Below are 22641 nucleotides of genomic sequence, written 5' to 3'. Positions count from 1 at the left end.
AAATTCTTTATTATTTCTGCTATTGGATAAATATTGTATATACACCTGCATAGGATTCATGAGATGACTGGATGACCTATGAGATCATTGGTAAGAACCTATGTCACAAATGAGGAAACGAAGGCTCAAGACCACTGTCACAAAGCTACCAGATTAGCAGATCTGGCACTCAAGCAATAATATTTTGACTTTACCTACCATGTTCTTTCTACCGTAACAGTAGCTTTCAGCATTTTTTACCATATTCCAGGGTAAGGAATGCATTTTATATAATGACCTGATAAATCCACAAACAAATTCCATATACACACATAAACTATAATAAATGTTTCATAAAGTTATGTTTACCCCTAAATATATATGTATGTATACATATATACACATGTATATGTATATATAAATACATATATATGGGCATGTTTGTATATTTAGTCATATGACACATAATGATGTTTCAATCAACAATAAACCACATATAACATCACGGTGGTCCCATAGCATTATAATGGAGTCAAAAAAATTCCTAAGGCCTAGACATCCTAACATCTAGCGCAATGCATTACTCATGTGTTTTGTGGTGATTATGTGTAAGCAAACCTACTGTGCTGCCAGTAGTATAAAAGTATGGCACACACAATTATGTATAGTTCATATTTGATAATGACAATAAATGTTACTATTTTATGTAGGTATTATACAACTCTTTTTACTGTTATTTTAGAACATGGTCAGCAACTTACATATTTTAAAAGTCACCTGCTAAACAGGCTCAGGCAGGTCTATCGGGAGATATTTCAGAAGGACATATGATTATCATAGATGACGACAGTTCCCTATGTGTTACTGCCCCTGAAGACTTCCCAGTAGGACAAGATGTGGGAGGTGAATAACAGTGAAACTGATGATCCTGACCCTGTATAGTCCTAGGCTAATGTATGTGGCTGGGCCTTCTTTAACAAAGAAGTTTAAAGAGTAAAAAAATAAAATAAAATAAATTTAAAAATCAAAAAAACTTACAGAATAAGGATATAAAGATATTTGTATAGCTAATTACAAAAAGAGTCAAGTTTTTTAAAATTAAAAAGCTTGTAAATTAAAAGTTCTAGTCAGCCATTAATTTATTATTGAAGAAATAAATTTTTTAAAATAAATTTAGTACAGCCTAAGTTACAGTGTTTATAAAGTCTACAGTAGTACACAGTATGTCCTCAACCTTCACCTTCACTCCTCAGCACTACTGACTGACTCACCCAGAGGAAATTCCAGTCCAACAAGCTCCATTCATGGTAAATACCCTATACAGGTGTACCATTGTTTATCTTTTGTATTGTATATTTACTGTACTTTTTTCTATGTTTAGGTATAAAAATACCATTATGTTACAATTTCCTGCAATAATTAGTACAGTAACATGCTGCATAGCTTTGGAGCCTAGTAACAACAGCTGTATCATATAGCCTGGATGTGTGGTAACTATACCATTTATATACTTTCTGATATTCACACAATGATGAAATTGCCTAATGACACATTTCTCAGAATAGTGAGCAACAAATGACTGTATTTGAAATGATACATAAGCACATCCTTTTTCGTAGGTCCAACATGGTCATGATTTCCTCCAATACTGAAACAGACCTATGTAGCAGACTGCATTGAAAGACAATACATTTATCTTTTCCTACTATATTCTCAGTCAGTAAGAGAAATGCTCATACCACAAGAAGCAGTAAGGATCCAACGGCATGCCCACTGAGGCATTCCATCTCATGCTCACCGTGGATCAGAGCTTCGCTGACCATAATGGAGGCAGTAAACTTCCGTATTGTGTATAGGAGCACAAATACAAGGGAAAAAAGTATCAAGATGTTGGCAGTGAGCGGTCAGCAAAATCACATATGCCAAGATGTCAGTAAGAATTGTCAAAAAAAGGAAAAAGCAGACTTATACAATGGATTTGAGAGAGGAAAATAATCAGGATTCCAAGAACAGTCCTATAAAAGGAGTTAGAATTAATTTTACAATTTTATAATATCACACGTAGTTTTGTAAAAGGAAGTTCCACATTACACTGAGCAAGTTAGAAAGGTGGAAGCAGACAGAGATGTAGAGAACAGGAGACTACAGGAGTTGTGTCGTAGTTTATAGTGAGCAAAAGAAACAACACGCAGCCGTCATTATCTTTTCAGTTTAGAACTAAGAGTGTATGCAGTTTGCACATGAGGGAAAAAAGGGATATAGAAGTTAAAGCACTTCACCCAAAATAATATGGGTCTTTAATTCTAGGATGAAGTCATGGACTGGGGATCTAACTTCAGCATCTATGCTTTCAGCCACTACCTTCAAATGTCTCTCTTTTTCTACTATCCCTGTCTATAAGTTAAATCACACAAAATTGCTATTTTTTCAGGTCAAAATGATGAAATATTATCAATTTCATACAGTTCAACATTTTTCTTACTACTAGCTCTCCTCCCCTATGAAGTCAAAGTTCTTGAGCGAGTTCTCCAACCTCCTTCGCTCATAACATCACTTTCTATTCACTCTTAAACCTTCAGAAATAAGGGATTTTCTCCAACCCTTCTCTCAGTCTGTCCTCTGTTTCCAAATCCACTAGAGGCTTTTAATCCTTGTCTCACTTGATCTATGGCAACATTTGAAAATACTAACCAAATCCTTCATTCTTCAAATACCCTATTTACCCGATACTGAACTTACTTGGTCTTTCCTACCTACATCTAGGCAAGTTCTTTTAGTCAGCTTAGCAGACGAGTTTTCTTCTGTCTTTCCCTTAAATACTGATGTTTCTCAGAGTTTTATCCTTAGTCTCTTTCCTACTGCACTTCATATGCTCTCCTAGGGTGATCTCTTCTACTCTCAAGGTCAATGATCACCTAGATGCTAAAAAAAGGGAAACCATTACCTGCAGCACAGATCTTTCTCCAGATTCAGCTCTCCACTTGCATTTTTACTTCAACACTTCACAGTCCCTTCAGTGTGTATCCAACTGAATTCAGCACTAGCCTTCTTTGAATAAATATCTCAGTAATTGACACCATCATTAACTAATTGCCAAGGAGCAATCCAGATAGCCAACTTGACTACCCTTTATTTTTCAGCCCCTATATCCAACCCAATACTTTACATTTTACTTGCAAATTTCTTTTTTCTTTTCTTTTTTTTGATAGAGTCTTGCTCTGTCACCCAGGCTGGGGTGCAGTGGAGTGGCACGATCTTGGCTCACTACAACCTCTGCTTCCTGGGTTCAAGTGATTCTTCTGCCTCAGCCTTCTGAGTAGCTGCGACTACAGGTGCATGTCACCATGCCCAGCTAATTTTTGTATTTTTAGGAAAGACGAGGTTTTGCCATATTGGTCAGGCTGGTCTTGAACTCCTGACCTTGTGATTCACCCACCTCGGCCTCCCTATATCTGTCTACTTTTCTCTGTCTGTGATCTCATTATTTGAATCCAGGTCACTATAACTTCTCTCTTGAACTGTTGCTCTAGCGACCTAATGGCCTGCCCGTGTCTTGTACCTATCCAATCCCGTCTCCAGCAATGCAGCTACATTATGCTTTAAATAAAACTCCATCACACTTGCCCCCTTCTAATACCTTTCAATGATTTACCATTGCTTGTAGTATAAAGTCCAAACTTCCTAACATATTTTGCAAGCTATGTAATGATAAGCCTCTACCACTCTTCAAACACACTCCTCTTTATTCTTTCCCCTTTACTATGTCTCTAACAATGCTTGACTTCTACATATTTGAATAAATATTCTCTTTCTTATCAGATTTTAGAGTTGTTGTTTACTATATTCATGTACAATTCTCTCTAAATTATAGCTTCTTCATCACTGAATAATGGTCATATTCTATTTGTTTGTAGACTCTCAACTAATATGCCCCTTCCTATGGAAGGCTTTCATCTCTGTAGGCTTATTTAGGTGTCTTGTCTTGAACTTCTAAAGCATCATCTACTTCTCTTATCGTTGTATTATGCAGATTTTATGTATCTCCTACACCCTCCTCAACCTAAATGTAAGTCTCAGATAATAATGTAAAGCACAAACAATAAGAACCAATTGGGCCAAGTCTATATTGCTTCTCTTTGATTTCCCTACATCTAATGTATGCTTAACACACAATATATATTTATATCTCTCATTGAATATATATGTGTGTGTGTGTGTGTGTGTGTGTGTGTGTGTGTGTATTTCACTCATGTTACTCAAAGGGAAACCATTTGGTTTATTGAAACTCGTTTCAAACACTTATCACTTCATCTGACTTCATTAAACTGCTTTTAATTATCATAATGTTTTATTCTAACAGATTTTTCCTATGTGGAGATGACATAATATCCAATCTTTCACTAATTTCAGAAGACTAGCTTAATGTATAACCATCTATCATACTGAAGTCCATTCCAAAGCAATATCATATAATAAAATGCCATCTGCCTCAGCATACCAAATGTTCTTTCATCTTCACACAATTCCTTAAAGGCCCCCTTTTCCACCAAGTCTTAGATGGATAAAAAGGCAGCTTCTACTTTTCCCCAGAAAACTGTCTGGAGACGTGGATGATTCTTAATCCAATTTTATACTTACTTAAATCTCCCTATTTATCATTTACAGGAATAAATATCATGGTAAATATATTATATCATTTAGTCATTCATCTACTGTTTGCATTTTATAGTATTCTTTTATAAAATGAATGTACTGGTGCATGTAAATCAAATTCCTGAAAAAAAAAATCTTTACATTTCCTGGCGAAAATTATTTTAAAGGAAATAATAAATTATACAATAACCTAGTTAGTTCGCTCTTATAAAAGTTTATCAAAGAAAGATGTTGCTATTCCCTTAAATAAGTTATGTTCTTTAATACTGTTTAAGGTTTCAATGTATAATGCCTGCTTTTTGACACTCTTTCACGCTTTTTTGGACATTTGCCTAACCTCTGACTTATTGCTTTTTTAGAAATCCAAATTGATTGTGCTACCTTGTAATCTTCTTTTTTATCTTTTCCTATAAAATAGGGACAATATTACCTTCCTCAGAATATGATGTAAAGACCTAAGCCACTGTGTATGTTCAATAAAAGCAGCTATTATTTGAGTCACCCCTTTCTTCTCAAAATTAAACAAATTTCTTCTCATTCAGCCTCTTTATTGTGCTTCCATCACAGAAGCTCCCTCTCCTGAGTTGCAGTCAGGACTCATCATTATCTAGCATACAGTTCTATGAACTGCTAAAAATATCCACGCTCTAGAGAAAAACACTTATTCTGCTTTTCTCTAAGAATAGTAAAATCTAATCTTTAATGTTTTAAAGGAAACAGACATCAGTTGTGTCATTTCTGATAACTGTACAATAACACCAGCCAATCTGTTTGAAAGTTGTTATATCCTAATACCTCAGAACCTATAGATAACATTTAAATCAAGTCATACTGTCAAGTTTTCTCTTTCTGATGAAATGTGAAATTTGTTCACTTCTAAATGTTAAACAAAATCCTGGCCTCCTCAAGACACAAGAGAGGACCTACAGTTGTTCTTTGTTTCTGGAAGAATTCAGCAAATGTAAGCAGTTCTCTAAAAAACGTAGGGAAAAAATGCCTCAGCAAACCATATAAAATTCTCCAATCACTTTTTGGTCAAAAAAAGTTTGAAATGTTCCCTCTGCTCTACCACCACATCACTAAGTTCTCTAAGAAGCAGTTAATATAACTCATTCAGAAAATGTAGGCTGTCTTGATGATGCTTAATTCAATTCCATACTAAGGTAAATTCCTCCATTTATAAATTTATTTGACTTTTATAAGCTATACTTATATTTTATGATAACATGTAATAATTCATCCAATATTTGCATTCAGAAACATATTTCAGAAGCTAATGTCAGCAGCAACACTGGTCTTCTAGATAAAATTTGCATACTAATATTTGGCCTTCTTTCAAAGCCTAATATTGGGTCTCGATCATAGGAGACAGTGTGGTGTAATGGTTACCCGTGGTATCCAGGTGAAAAGGCCTGGGTTTCAACTTTACATTTTCACTGCTCTGAGACCTGATATAAATTAATTTCTCTAAGCCTTAATTTTTCTAATTTGTAAAACTAATGTTAATAACATTAGTTATTAACTAATACAATATTAACTATAAACGATTATTAACTATAAACAATACAATAAGATTGGTGGGTAGATTATTTGTGGTAATGCACGCAAAGCTTCTAGCACAGTGTCTGGCAAAGAGTAAACTCCCAATAAATGTTGAGCTGATGATAGTGGTAATAATGATAAATCTCTCATTATTATAAACAACAGGAGATAAGACTTTCTCTGAATTCCTGTATCAGTGGTCTCTAAAATTCATATAATACCTATCAGAATTTCTATATACTTACTTATATCATATATTTGTCTCTTTCTCTCTCTCTCTCTCTATATATATATATGTGTAGTTGAATTCCCTATAGATTATAAACCCCATAAATTAAACATTTGATACTTCATTTATAAATAGCACATATCATCTATGTTTTTACCAACACACATTCAAGGGCATGTGTGATTGTGTGGTCAAATACAGTAGAGTACTAGTCTGATGGAATTCATCTCCCAAACTATAGCTAAAATATAAGGTAAACAGCCTAATGCTTTTATGATGATTTATTATCTCTCTATACTGCAAAATCTTTTGGAAGTACTGTTCATGAGTCAAATGGAGAATGTGCTAAAAATAACTTCTTTCCCCCACAAAATTTAATAACCATTGAGCAAGAGGATGCTTGGCCATGACCTCTCAAGTATTTGGCAAATAAAAGATGCAATCATTACAGAAGTCTGCACTTGAGAAAAAGAGGAAACCATATAATATGGATATTTGCTAACATTAATGTAGAATATCAGCTATTAGTGGGTATTCCATCTCTAATAAAATTTCCAAATCATGTTTAATTTATTGGAATTCACCAGTTTGTGGAGAAAAGTATCATATTTCAGCCATGGATATATTAAATATTACATTGCTTATAGCTTTAAAAAACAAACTGGTGTCAGAATATAATTCCAATGAAGATATATTTCTTATAGCCAAACCAAAAAGAAAGATTAAATTCAATGTTCAAATAAGTGCATAAGGAAAGCTGATGATACTACATAGTTATTTCCAATGGTTTCTAAAAACTACCTCTAAACCTCACTTCCTCCACTTCTACAGCTGCTGAAGGAACAAAGAGCTTCACTCTAGACTGTGTACATAAAGATAAACTGGCAAGAATGATCAGTTACCTTCCCACTCTCAGGTACCATGCCATTAAAAAAACCTTAAAATGAGATAAATAAAGAGAAGATGACTATGTCCATTATCCAGATGAATTTATCCTGGTCATGCTCATTCTTATATAACTAGTTAGTGAAATATTGACATTAAAGTAAAAAGCCTAATATTCATTCAAAAGAAAATTTTATAAAGATATAAATCAAAACACATAAATGAATGGGGACTAGACATTACAGATAAACATAAGAAGACTTTCTTTTCTAGAAACTGGAAAAAAAGGAGGCCAACTGTCTGAGTACCACAAGACTCGGGAATGACATGTCAATGGTTTTACAAGATTTTCTTTGCGCCCTATATGTGCCAGACTGAGTGCTAGAAAAGCTGGCAATTCAGACATAGTAAAAGCAGATACATAACACAAAGCCTCAATCCAGACAATAAGCAAACAAATGGGCAGATTCTCAGAGACCTCACAGAGTAAAGCAGGACCTCTTTGTACTGTCTTTCCAACTTTTTGCAAATGAATAATTTTTCAAAATTGACTTAAAAAAACAAATGGAAACTTTCAAAATGGCCTCCTGAGGTTTTGAATTATGCAAAGATAAAATATAACTGAATTAGAATTATTCTAAAATGATATAATTACTAAAAATTGTTTCTGGAGATACCTTCTAAACAAAAAGTGGGAAAAAAAAAGAAGACATGAGGTCAGCATGATTCAGTTAATAAACATTTATTGAGGCCTTCTCACATGAGACTGAAGGCAGGCATTAAGAATTCAAAGACAGAAGTCACAGTATAGCCCTCAAGTTTAGAGGGGAAGACAGCGAAGATCAAACAGAATTGCATGTTGCAAAGTCGTAGTAGTGGATAGGGTGAAAAAAAAGCCAGAAGTGCACTTAATTTATAATGACTAGAAGGAGAAGCCATTATGAAAGGCTTCCTAGAATAAGGAATAGCAGAGCAGGACTCAGTTTTATCCAATGAAGATAAATTTTAATCATGGAGAGAAGCTAGGAAGGGCATTCTAAAGCGAGGTCCTAGCAAGCATAACACTTTAGAGATAGGAGAGGACAGAGAGAAGGGCAAGTGTGATTCACATGCAGAAGAGGTAGCAGAGGGGCCAACAGAAGACGGGTTCTGAAGTCTGATGGAGAAAAGCCTGTTTGGCCTCTACCTGGCCCCACCACATACTAGGCACTGTGAAATGTCCTGCTAATATAATAATGAAAAAGATGTAGTTCTGCTCCCCAAGAGAACACAGAGAGGAGCTGGTTGTCTAGTGAGAGAGACAGGCATAAACTGATCATTGAAAATAACAGTTTGAACAGTGATCTAGAAGTGTTCATTATGGGAATGGGGGGAAAATATCCAGCTTTCTGTGAATAGGTATGGGAGTGGTAAGGGAGCATAGAAAGTGAACTAAAAGCAGTTTGATATACCTGAGAGAAATGAAGCAGAAAGGCTGAAGACATGCTTCTGAAGAGGTAAGTGTGTTATAAGAACATCCAGGGGTATGGACGACACCTTGTAGGCAATGGAAATTATTAAGAAATGTGACATGGTGAGACTTTAAATGAATCACTGTAACAGCATTATGTGTGTTGGTGTGGGAAGGAGGAAAATGAAGGACGAAGAGGGCAAGAAATGGTCAAAGAAGAAAGTAAAACCAGTATAATGCCCAGAAGACAAGGAAGATGGCAAGAAATCAGAAGAAGATCAATAGTGGAAAGTGCAGCCAAGAGACCTGATGAGGGGGTCAGAAAAAATGTATTTGATTTGCCAATTATTAGATTATTCTGTCACTAGGGTCATCAGTTTCAGGGCAGTGATGAGGACAGAAGCCAAACTGAATAATTTTAAAGAGGTAAATTAAGAAAGTGAGGCAGCTAGTATATACCAGTGTTATCAGAAGTTGAAGGAAACAAGAGAGGATAAATGTCAAGAGAGATTATTTTTTAATACTGGTGGCAAGTGAAAGAAGTATTCTACTTTTTCAAATTATTCAGATTGAATCATGTGACAGGCTGCTATAAGGAAAGAGTCAACTGGGAGAAAGAATAGGAGACACTGAAGAAAGAATTTAACTACAGAATGCGTCCAGAAATGAAGAGCATTTCGGGTGGCAAGTCAACCTTGAAGAAAAGAAACATTTGGTTTTCTGAGCATGAAAGGCAGTGATGACGGCTATGGAAATTTTTAGGTAGTAGGCGGTTGAGGACTAGCAGAAGAGATATTGATAAAATGGATATTAAAATCACCTGCTGAGAGTAAAGAACACGTAGGTTTAAAAAAAAGCCTGAATAGGTTTGAAATTACTCTTGAAATAAATAGGACCAGAGCTAATCAGGCTCATGGTTAAAGACCGGTAAGTGATCATTTACTAAACATGATATTTTTAAATCCCTCGATGTAATTCTTTTTCATGAGGTAATTTATTTTATAATTTGCTTTATGATTTCAAATTTAACTCAACAGTGATCTGAAGTAAGGCAGTGTTTATTTTCCTTATTTTCTCAAATTGAGGTGAAGTCCTCAATGGGTGAAATCTCCCAAGCATCGTCTTGTATTTGTTTAATTTTTGCTTATATATTTTGTTATACACATAAAAAAATACTGGCCGGGCATGGTGGCTCATGCCTGTAATCCTAGTACTTTGGGAGGACAAGGCAGATGAATCACAAGGTCAGGAGTTTGAGACCAGCCTGATCAACATGGTGAAACCCTGTTTCTACTAAATACAAAAATTAGCCAGGTGTGGTGGTACACACCTGTAGTCCCAGCTACTTGGGAGGCTGAGGCAGGAGAATTGCTTGTACCTGGGAGGTGGAGGTTGCAGTGAGCAGAGATTGCACCACTGTACTCCAGCCTGGGTGACAGAGCAAGGCTCTGTTTCAAAAAAATTTTTTTTTAATTTTAGAAATACCCCTTATGTTATCAAAAGCAAAAGCTTTTTCTTTTTCACCTTAAAAGAACCCTGCCTGGTAGGTTTTACTTTTCCCGTTATATAGATGAAGAAACTGAGTATCTGAGAGAGAAAAATGATGCATCCTGTATTTTCCAGAAGGTAGAAGTGTCAATATTCACTCCCAAGTGTTTTTCTTGTCAAAGTAGAATTTTTCCACTATGTCATAAATTGTAATTGAAGATCAAAGATAACTTGAATTTAATTTTTTGCCCGTGTTTGTTTTGTATTTAAGAAACATAAGTAAGATTATCCCAAATCTACAGTGAGAAGAGATTACATTAATCAAAAGAAAAGTCACTTAAGAGTCACATGAACACTATTTTTTAATCAGAAGCTGTTTTAGACATTACACTATAACTTTCCTTAATTTATAAGCTTATCAAGCTTTACAAAAAATATTTAAGAAATACAGTCTAACTAAAAAAGGATTCTTATTGATAATCTAAATGTAGTTAACTCACCACAAGTTTGCATTTGTGATAAATATTAATCCCTGTTCTTTTAATATTTTTAAGAACCCATTTATATCTGCAAAAATAAATGCCAATTCTAAATGGCAGGTCAAACTTTTCACTAAAGTTTGAAAATAGCACCTACAGTTTTTCAAAAACCATTCGAACTGCTGGAGTATTTGGCAATATTTGACATGTCATATGATGAGTCAACTAAAATGGTTATGAATCTTCCAGTGCTTGTAAAGATTTCAGGCTAGAAAATCTTGCCCAAAGCACTCTCAATTGGGCAAAAAAATTATAATGCTTCTAAGAGTACGGAATCACCATAAATTAATCTATAAATCTGAACAGATCTATGTCTGTCAGCAGACATAGAATATTTCCAGACAATATTTTCATGTATATACATTTTTAGCCTCAAGTATTAATAGTAGTTCAACAGACTTAAGAACATAAATCTGTCTCCAGTACCCAAAATAAAGTATATGCCTCAAATTACATTTTAGTGCCATAAATATATTATTAACCATTAAACTCAGAAAGAATGAAAAGTTTTAAAAATGTGCAGCCATTGATTTTTTGTTCCAAATATACAAACATCACTTCGTTGTATCATCAGTAGTCTGAGACTTAATTACAATGCAAAGAAACAAATAAATCACCTAGTCCAACTCCTTAATTTGAAAGACAAGGAAACAGGGACCAGGGAAAGAAAATTTACACAGATTCACTTGAAGTAAAAGTGGAATTCAAATCCAGGTGTCTATATTGACAGTTTAATGCATTTCCCAGAAGTAGCATAGATATAAATAACCTCATGGAATTTCATCTGGCAACCAAATTCAGAGGCTGAGTAGAACTTAAAGTATGGTGCTGAGTTTGCTGTTTTATCATATTCAAAAGCACCTACCACAACAAGTGGATAACTAAACAACATTATAATCACAGAATGAACATTATTTTGATTATTTAAGCATGTCATAAACAAACTTCAAACTATATTATTCAAGATCTCTTTTTAGTAACAATCAACTGAAATCACCTCCACTGAAAACACACAGCAGAAACAGGTGACATAAACTACAACAGACAGCCCCCCAACCAAAACCTCAAATAACCATTCAGCTAGTACTTTCAACCCCACAGCCTTCAATTCTACATGAAACAGTGGCAATCGAGCACTGATTTTCATCTATCACCAATCAAAACGCAAAATAAATCACTGTGAAAGCTCATTGGTTTATATTACTGCCTTTATATATATTAGCTTCCGGAAAATCATTCTGAAGAACTGAATCATCTGTATCATTTTTATTACTCACTCAGGCTTGACACTGTCTGCACAGTACTGACTGAAATGTACTTCAGTATGCACCTTCTTTCTAAATGAATATCTATGTCAGGTTTATTTATAGCCACTGCCTTCAATCAATGCATTCTCAGGTATGAGAAAAAAAATCATCTCAATGATACTCTTCTATAGCTATCTGAAACAAAGCATGGACATCTTGGCAAGTGGCCTTTGGAAGGATAATGAAAGATCTATACCATAAAATATACATTAACATTATTGAGATTCCAAGAACAATTATCTTACACTCTTTAATAAGCACACATAAAGAGCCCGAGGTACAATTAGAGAAGTAATCTAAAACCTATGCATCCTTTTGCATAACTCTTTATGTACCCCAAGATTATTATAACCTCCTTCATTCTCTTTTCCTCATTCTGATTTCTCTGAAATTTGGGCACCCTCTTTGTTTCTTACTTAGCTTTTCTCTGTTTAGGAGCTTTTCCTTCTAATTCTTTACAAAAGCAGGGCATGCTTCCCCCTGCTGGGAAAAAATCAAATTACAAGATACATTCGAACATGGTCCTAAGTATTGTATCAAGAAATCAAGTTCCTAGGAAAGACAAAATGTTAAGGAACCAAGTGCATAGCCTTCACTGACTGTTTTGCCAGCTACAGAAATACTTATGCACTCTTTTCAGAGTTTCTTGTATGCCCTTATTCAGCTTGGCAGTCTTCAAGTACAGTAACTCACATTAACAACTGATAAATTAATCTTTGAGCTACCTGTCTCAAATAGAACTCCAATTAGCAGGTCAAAGAAAATGACCAATTTGTAACTTTTTTTTTCACTTGAAAGACATTATCAGCTACATGAAGAAACTTCCAGAAAATACAAAGACTATTCAAAATATATTAAAGACTACTGAATACTGATAAGACTTGCCTTTTAAATCATTTCAAAAAACCTTAAACATCTATTAACTCATTGTTTTCCTATTATTTTTATGTAGTTATCTTCTTAAATAAATTTTCAAAAGTTCATTTTTATTGACTTACTTTTCCACTTTAATTTCTATCTTTTATTCAATAACCAAGAAAGTAGTAAGCATAATTGTATTTCAACTTCCCACTTAGCTATAAAATCTGCTTTTTCTCTGAAAACAATTTAGTTATTTCATATATTTCATGTTTTGACTATAAATCTTATCCTAATTGTTTAGCATTTAAATATAGAAACATATCTTACACTTCATTATTATAAATAACAATCCATCAATTAAAAATATATAGCTAATGCCTATTTGAATCATATATTGAGGAGCAAAATTTATTCTTCCATGGTACAACTAAGTCTCAAAAAAAACCTTTTAATACTGAGGAGCTTGGGTAGAGGAAGTTATCCCTTTTAGGTTTTTGCTGTAGGTAAGTCCAGAACAACCTTAGCTACAAAATTACATTGTGAACAATTTGATGATGAAGCAATTCATTATTAATGAAGCATTCATCCAAAAATATCTGCAGATGTTTTAAAAAGGCATGTGTAAATAACTACAGACATCATAGGTGTCTTTAGTAGTTAGATGGCATAATTGTAACATAAATGGAGTAATTTGGTTAAGTTCGTATGTCTTTTTTTAAAAAAAACCTTTCAAAGCAATGCAAAAGACAAGACATATATGTTCTTCTGGGAATGAAATCTCCTTTAACGTTGCAGGTACACAAAAGAAAATGCACACTTGGTAAAACAGTTGATCAATTATGGAGTGTTCCCAGGGACCAATATCTCACAGAGTACCCAATCATCACACTTCAAATAAATGTGTAAGCACTTTAGCCTCTGCTTTCCACATTCAAATATATATATAAACATGCATAGTTTAATTCTAACACTTTCCATAGGAAAGACTTTGATTAAAGGGTATCAAACATCACTTCCTAAATGCAGCGAAAAAAAAAACAAACAAACAAACAACAAACAACAACAATCAAAAAAACAAATGCTTATCTGTAGCTAAGAAGCTCTTAGAACACTACATTGATTACCATTTACTTCCAAATTGCTCTCCCCTCCCTCTGCAAAGTGAAAATGTCCCTGTGGACCGCGTTACACTTCATGGTATCTCTATCTATGATCCTAACAGGTCACATCTCTACTGCCATTAGATCTCCGTAGCTTTGGTCTTCTCCAAATTAAGACGTGGAGAAAGAGCACAGCTGTTCTCCCCAAGAACCAAGAACCAGGTCTGTCCGCCCGAGCTCCGAGAGGAGCATCTTCAGGGGACAGTTACTGCGAAGGCGGCGACAGGAGTCCCTCCCCAACTTCACTCCCCTAATCAAGCTGCGGGCAAGATGGGCAGCCGGCGCTTAGTGCCCAGCGGTGGGGGCAAGTCCTACCTTCTGCCAAAAGGCGCGATGCATGCACAAAAGATGGATCCAGGCTATCTTTCTCTGCCATCAGCTCAGGCAAATATTTCTCCTCTTCCATAGCGCGGACTTCGGACTGTCCCCGGGCGAAGCGCAAGGTTCCGCTCGCTCGGATGCAGGGTCGCGGGGCACAGCCTGGCTCCTGCGCTGCTCCTCTTCCGAGTGGCGAGGGGGTCTCTGCGCGTTCTCACTGGCCCATGCACCCAGCGCCTGCGACTCCCGCCGTCGGGCTGCGTGGCCCCGCGCCCACACCTGCCCGTCCCTTCCGTCGTCTCTCGCTCGCGCCGAACCCCGGCTCACACCAGCGGCCTTAACTGGAGAGGCGGGAACAGGACGCGGCCCACCTCCGCCAGCCACTCATTGGTGGTGGTGCCAGAAGAGGCGCGGCGCTCGCGAGGGCCGCGGGCCTTCATTGGGCCGTGGAGCACGTCGGGTCGCCTGACTGGCATGAGGCAGCTGCAGAGGGGAGGGGAGCTTGGAAGGTGCAAACGCTTTCTTCTCGCAGCCCAAGCCTTCCCTGGCTATTAGGCATGCCCAGTTCTTTGGGGCTCTCTGTGTCTTCATCTAAGGTGCGGAGGAGAGAGAGGGCGGGAAAAGCGCAGGTTAAACAGAGAGGCCTGAGTCCAAGTGGACAGGGGAGATAGAAATGAGAAGTGAGCCGCCGAGAGGGTGGAAAAGCGCCAGGGAAAGTCTCAGGATGGCAGCTGAGACTTCACCTGCGTCCCTAAGGCACAGGTGTCTCCTTTCCCTCACATAGCTCAGACGCACTCCAGTTGCGCAGAAATCAGCAGCGCACTGGGTCTGGAAATACAATGAAGACTGCATGTGATCGGCAGCTGGTATTTCCGATGACCTACATCTCAGGGACGCAGTAGGATGTTCATTGATAAACAAATAAGACGTCTCGGAGCAATATTGTACAGAAACATGCTTCCGGTGTACAATCATTGGGATATTGAATTAGTTCTGATAACCTATCCTGGCCTCCTTTCCCCAGACCCTATCTGTGGAAGGGAGGTTGAGAGGCGCTGAATTTAAAAACATATATATATAAAACATATATGTGCGTGTGTGTATGTATATATATATATGATCAATTAGTCACTCTTTGTGAAGAAATTGGGAAGATATGTAGAAGAAAGAAGAGACAAGAAAATAGGTAACTATGTTTGCTCTAATTCTCCCCTTTCTCCTCATTTTAGATGTTCCAGTCTCTTTCACCAGGTACTATTGCTGAGCTACTTTGTATTATCTATTACACCTCTATTTAAAGGAAAGTTAAACCCTCATGATATCACCAACCGTGGAGGCAAAGTCCATCCTCCTCTTACCAATGCGGCCATAAAACGTAATTTGAATACCTCAAATGATAGGAAACAATCTTTCCCCAAGTCTTGGGTTCTCTTTTCATAACCAGTCATTTCCCCATTCTTCTCTCCCCATTATTTTTGGTGTGTATGAATGAAGGCCAACTTTGCTACAAATAAGATATGCTGAAGTTTTTCCAAGTTATCTTACTGTATTTAAATATTTTCCTTTTTATTTGATTTTTTGATAATTTCAGGAGATTATCTTTCATTTATGTAATGTTTAAAAAAATTTAACGTGCCTCACATCCATTATTTCAATTTGTCCTCACAGAAAGCACTCAGAAAGATGTGGGCCAAGTATTACTTTCTCTGTTTTTATATGTGGAAACTGAGGCAAAACACAACTCGTCTCATGTCTAGTTAATGCTGAAGTTGAGATTTAAGTTCAATTCTATATTAGCACCATTTAGATCCAGATTATGCTGCTTAAACCTACTTTTCTGTATCTCAAATACTTATTTGTGCATATATGCATTCAATAAATGTTTATTGAATACTGAAAAGAGTCTAGGGTCAGTATTTAAAAGTGGAGAAACACTGGTGAACACGATGCACACATATTCATTCCCTGTCATCACAAAGATGTTTTCTAATGGGAGACGATAAATAAAACCAAGCACACAAGAGAAATAGTAACTGTTGGCTGCTATAAAGCTTAAGAAAGGACCGATGAGTTAAGAAAGAGAAAACAAGAGAAGAAATTAGTTTCTTTATTTTTGATTTGGATAAACATACAGTCTTGCTAAGTAGATGATATTTAAGGTGAAAACTCGTGGAAAATAATGAACTAAGTGTGTAAAAAATGCAAAGAAAGGCATTCTAAGCAGGGGAACTTGCCCCTGAAAAAAGCCTTGTGATGGGAAAGAGCTGTGCCGACTTTTAGAATTGACTGGAGTCAGTGTGACTACTGTGATCTGGGAAAGGATGGATCAATAAGGGTGGGGGATTGATGTGTACAAACACCCAGGATTCGATGGATAAAAATTATTTAGATTTTATTCTAAGGTAATAGGAAACCATAAAGTATTGGTATCTCTATTCATGTGCTTCTTAATCTCTTTCTGATTCTTATGTTACTTTCAAAGTTATCATTTAGAATTGAGGATATATATAGAAAGTTCTTGCTATTTTATCTGTTTGCAGCATGTTTAGTAGTTGAAGGGTCATGCATCCTGCACCTGATCTGCAATAGGGATACAAAGGGAAAATGTGTTGCCAAACTTCAAAGAGGTGGCTATGATTTGCCATAGTAATAAAGGGTAAATACAATGGCAACCACAGCCAAAAAACTGTAACAGTTTTTGAATAAATGTAAATTAGAACAAAAATATTTTACAATAATTACAATAACATTTTTCTTGGCAGCATATCAAGTGATTAAAAGCATATGGTGCTGATAGGGATGTGCAGAAACCCATTTTCATGAATGAAAAAGGTTTAGTAACTCTTATAATGTCCAGCAACAACAATTACATTATTATTCACAGCCATCTTTTCTATGATTAAAGGGTTAATAACAGGCTACCACAGAGAGCTGTCCAAGTGCTGACTTTATCATATAATGTCTTCAAGTCATTATAAACACAGTCAAGTTAATTTTTTCTAGTTATTATCAAAATCAAAATGAAAGATTTATTATTTGTAGTGTCTCATGTAATCCCCCATCAAATACCTAAAATGCGTTCTAACAAAAGCAATATATTCATGTAACTTAAAAAATCAAAAGAAAATAAAATCTAATCTTTAGAAAAGTTTGTGTACTTAGTACATGATGGACATTGTAAAATAAAGATATATAAGTATATTAACCCTTCAAAATCAATATGCTTCAGAATTAACTCACAAAATATTGCCTATTTTTACACAGAATATGACTACATAAAGACAAACTCCAAGTGCCCTATGTATACACTCATCCAGCATCAGATCCACGTGTTTTCAATAGATGGCTCTGTGTTACTGCACGTTCTCCATTAATTTCACATGCAAATATTTTATAGGTATCACATTATCATTTAATACTCTCAGAGAAACCTTGAAAATGCAAACATTTTATAAACAGAAATGTAAGTAGAAAAAACTTTTAAAAATGATTATTGAATATAAAATATGTTGTATCTATCCTTGAATAAATTATAACTGCTGGTTAGCCCACCTCTTCTAATGATATAAATAACTAAACCTAAATCACCACTGAATTGATTCATCTAACTTAAATAGAGATTTATCTTATTTTAAACATGAGTTTTAGTCCCAAAACATTTGTAATGGTGTTCTAGTAACTGAACCATTATTTTTAAAATGGGATATTATAGAAAATTTTGCCCCAACCAAATTTGGTTTTGAAGGATGAATAAGTCATGCACCATAGAATATGTTCTGTGGTTAAAGCACAAACTGTGTATTCAATACTTTCATATACCCTTGTAAGAAAGGTCATGCTAAAGGGCATTTAATCAGATGAATCCTTGCAAACTAATAAAAAAATACCCAGCCTGCATTATCAAATAGAACACAGTTTCTGTTGCTTTTAGAGTTCTGATTAACTTTATGGATACCTCACTAGCTACTCTTGATTAGTTACTCCAAGGATTAACTAACTCTTGGCTAGTTACTCTAAGAACTCAGTAAACCCAACTCACAATAAGAACCATATGTTTACCAAATTGTTCTGGACTAATAATTTACATAATGACAATGGAGAATGAAGGTGTATAATATTCATTTAGCAATCAAATGCCTTCGTGCCTAGAACAGAGTATAATAAAGTATAATAAAGGACTGTCTCACATTTACTGAAAAGCCCAACAGAGCTCATTATATAAAAGATGCTATTTTACTATCTTAATTTCTCCTAATTTCACTAACTACACAAGTGTAAGAAGGGACAGGGAAATGGGGACTTGGCTCTGCTGTTTACCAATAGTGGTAATAGCATGTGTAGTGAGGAATTTCTAATATGTAATATGCTCATAGCCAAAATTTATGCTATATGCTAATATGTCATTAGTACCACATAAATATTCACCATTTAAAGCTGCCGTGTGTGTGTGTGTGTGTGTGTGTGTGTGTGTGTGTGTGTGTTTCCTAAGTGGAAAGTATTCTAGTTATTTAGTAGCATATTACATTTAAACTGACACAAATGTATAATTAAAGAACAACAGAATAGAGACAGAAAGAAAATAATTGACATTTGTTGAGGGTCTGCTGCTGCTAGAACACTGCTGTTCTGAATCCTCACAAGCGGGTTGGAGGGAGAAAGGAAGGAAAGCCAAGGAAGAAACTATTCTTAATTCTAATGTGACCTAACAGCCCAGAGAAACTATTTCTGAGGTTTAAAGTATCTGTGTTTGGAAAACTGACAGAGTGGATGTCCTTGTATCTCTATAGACAATTGTTGCACTGACAGATTTCAGGTGGCATTGATAGCAGCTGAGGAGCAGTACTTCATTACAGAAAAGGGGAATGAAGCTGTTGTTAGAAAGTTATTGTTGTTGAAGAAAGTTATTGACTACATTCTTAAAATTAAATCCTTGAATTGTTGAATTGTAGCTCAACTATTGATTATTTAGGAAGATCAATTCATTAAGGTAAAAATCACATCAGTAAAATACATTTTTCATACACATCAAATGAAGATCTAATTTCTGTTGTATTCAGTATAAAATAAAAATATGAAGGCTAGGACATGATTTAATAAAACAGTATTAGAGTACATTAAAACTTTTGCCAGACAGGCAGATGTATAAGCAATTGTTTTATATCATGAATAATACAAAAAAGGAAGAGTGGATTAAATTTCTATTTAATTTGAAGATTAATAAAAAACACAATTGAAAAGGATTATCAATATTGAAATAGTATTTTAAGAGAATACCATCCCATTCAAGTTTTTATATTACTACAGACATTTGTTTGGTATAAGTTTTTGTCATTCTGCTCTTTCATATTAAAAGACATCATGCATATGACAATCACTATTAAGTATACTGTATAAAATAGTTCTTACAAAGCAAGTGCCAGGCATTTTAAGAGAATGATAATAAATTAGAATAGACAGTTCCAAATTAAAGAATTTATCAGTTCTGGGAGAAGAAAGTAAAATAGTAAAATCGAACACACAGACATTGCATGTCATGCTCAGTGACAGACTGTTGTGACCATCCAACCAGCATAGAGCTAATAAATGTAATGAAAATTATCGCAATACATAAAAAATAAATACAAGTGTAATACTGGATTTGATCCTGGACCATATTGTGTTTTCATTTTTATTTTTTGTGTGAGAAAAAACATTGATGGGATAACTGGCTAAATGTAAAAAAGTTCTATTGTTTAAATTTACTGATTTTGCTAATGTATTGTGATTATATAAATGAATGTATGAGTTTTTAGAAATATACAACAAAGTGTTCAATGGTTAAATGGGCATCAGATCAGCCACTTACTTACAAATAATTAAGAAAAAAATAAATGTTTATGAATACACATAAAGGAGGTGGAAGGAAGTGGGACATAAAAAGACAGAAAGAAAAAATGGCAACTGATAAAGTAAGTATGATAAAATATTAACACTTGAAATTTGATAAGGAGTATATTTAAACTTTCTGTATTATTTTTTGTAACTTTTCTTGAAAATCTGAAGTTAGTTCAAAATATTAATATATTTTTAAAATTAGCTGGTTATTAACAAAAATAACTTCAAAATGTCTTATCCACACCCTAGTTTAAGTATCATATTTTACTAGCCAGCCATGGAGTTCATACGTCCATATTTATATTATACAACCTTTGTTATAGTGTGAATTGAGTTCACAAATTTGGCCACAAAAAATGACCAATTTTTTTTAAAAACATAACTTTACAAATCTCATTGAAAATACCAAGCACATGTGTGTAAATTACCTATATGTCTTTATATATATTTAAAGAATAGTATATATATATATATATAAAGAATAGTTCAAGTATATATATATTTATATTTATATTTACTATTCTTTATAATAGTACAAATAATTAAGTTGGATTAATTATTTCTTTTCAAAATCACAATGGCATCAATTAATCAAACAATAAACCATTTATTTTTAATAGATATTAGAAGTAACTATAGTTCTGACTGGGCACGTTGGCACATTCCTGTAATCCCAGCACTTTAGGAGGCCAAAGCGGGTGGATTACCTGAGGTCAGAAGTTTTAGAACAGTCTGGCTAACATGGTGAAACTCCATCTCTACTGAAAATACAAAAATTAGCTGGGCATGGTGGTGGGTGCCTGCAATCCCAGCTACATGAGAGGCTGAAGCAGCAGAATTGCTTGAACCCAGGAGGTGGGGGTTTCAATGAGCTGAGATCATGCCATTGCACTCCAGCCTAGGCGACAAGAGCAAAATTCTGTCTCAAAAAAAAAAAAAAAAAATTAGAAGTAACTACAGTTCTATTTTAATGATAGGTGCAAACATGGGAAGAAAGCTACAGGCTTCTTGTATATGATCTTGGGCTTTGAGTGTGTTGTGATATCCTTGCATTTCTGATTTTACTCTATCTTCTAAATGCTTTCATTCCATTTGTTAGCTGCCATAGGCAAAATGTATACTTTTTTTTTCTATCACAATGTGCTTTATATGTCCTTGAATGCATTCAGTTGGCTAGCTCAGAACCTAAGTGGAGGAATGGAAGTAATGGAGCAAAGTAACAAAAGTTATTGCTGTCTTACTGTGACGAAAGTTTATCATTGTGGCAAATGTTTAGGAGCGGTAAATACTGCTGTACTATTGTGACCAAAGTTTGGGAGCAGTCACCCTTTATGATTATATATATAATCATATAAATATATGTCACACACATATATATGTATATATGTATTACACATATATACATATATATTATGATTATATATAACTAGTATGTATATATAACTAGGAATAGATAGAAACTTCCTCAATATGGTAATGGGCATTTATGGAAAACCCAGTAAGAGCATACTCAGCAGAGAAAGGCAGTTTTCCCCCTAAAATCAGAAATAAGACCAGCCTGCCTACTTTCACCACTCTCATGCAACATAATGTTGGAAGTACTAGCCAGAACACTTAGAAAACAAGAAATTAGTGGTATCCAGATTGTGAAAGAAGAAGTAAATCTCTGTCTATCCAGAGACCTATTACTCCTGTAAGTACAAAATCCCAAAGAATCCACAAAAAACTGCTAGAGGTAATAAATTCAGCAAATTTGCAATCACAAGTTTACACACATAAAACAGTGTTACGATACATCTGCAATGAAAAATCTGGAAAGAAAAATAGGAAAAAAATTCTATTTACAATAGCATCTAAAATAATAAAATACCTAGGAATACATTTAACCAAGAAGATGAAAGACATACACTGAAAACTACAAAACATTACTGAAAGAAATTAAAGAAGACTTAAATACATGGAAAGACATCCCATGTTTATTGATTGAAAGACTTAATATTCTTAAGATGTATTAGTATCTTAACTCCCTAGGGCAATCTATAGAATCCATGTAATTCCTGACAATACTCCAATAACACATTTTGTAGAAATGTAAAAGCTGATTCTCAAATTCCTGTGGAGTTGCAAGGTACACCAAATAGCCAAAACAATATTGAAAATGAAGAGCAAAGTTGGAGTACTCGGACTTCGTAAGTACTTACTATAAAGCTACAGTAATCAAAACACTGTGGTAGTGAAATAAGAAATAGAAATGAGAGTCTGGAAGCAAACTCATATATCACGATTAATTTTCAACAGTGGTGCCAATGTCATTCAATAGGGGAAGAATAGTCTCTGATAAATGGTGTTGGGGCAA

General features: G+C 34.9%; 1 protein-coding gene across 1 annotated transcript in view; it reads right to left on the bottom strand.

The window, feature by feature from the left end:
• KHDRBS2 (KH RNA binding domain containing, signal transduction associated 2) overlaps positions 1-14773 on the bottom strand; it is a 627329-nt gene extending 612556 nt beyond the window's left edge. The window contains exon 1 of the mRNA XM_064360936.1: positions 14409-14773. Within this exon, the coding sequence (XP_064217006.1) occupies positions 14409-14499 (91 nt within the window). The 5' untranslated portion in view covers positions 14500-14773. The remainder of the gene's footprint in view (positions 1-14408) is intronic.
• Positions 14774-22641: the final 7868 nt, after the last annotated feature.

The sequence above is a fragment of the Aotus nancymaae genome, unplaced genomic scaffold, assembly GCF_030222135.1.
Source record: "Aotus nancymaae isolate 86718 unplaced genomic scaffold, 86718_ANA_hifiasm-v0.15.2.pri h1tg000040l, whole genome shotgun sequence".
Classification (NCBI taxonomy): domain Eukaryota; kingdom Metazoa; phylum Chordata; class Mammalia; order Primates; family Aotidae; genus Aotus; species Aotus nancymaae.
Note: the sequence above shows the minus strand (reverse complement) of the source record. Positions and strands in the feature narration are given on the sequence as shown.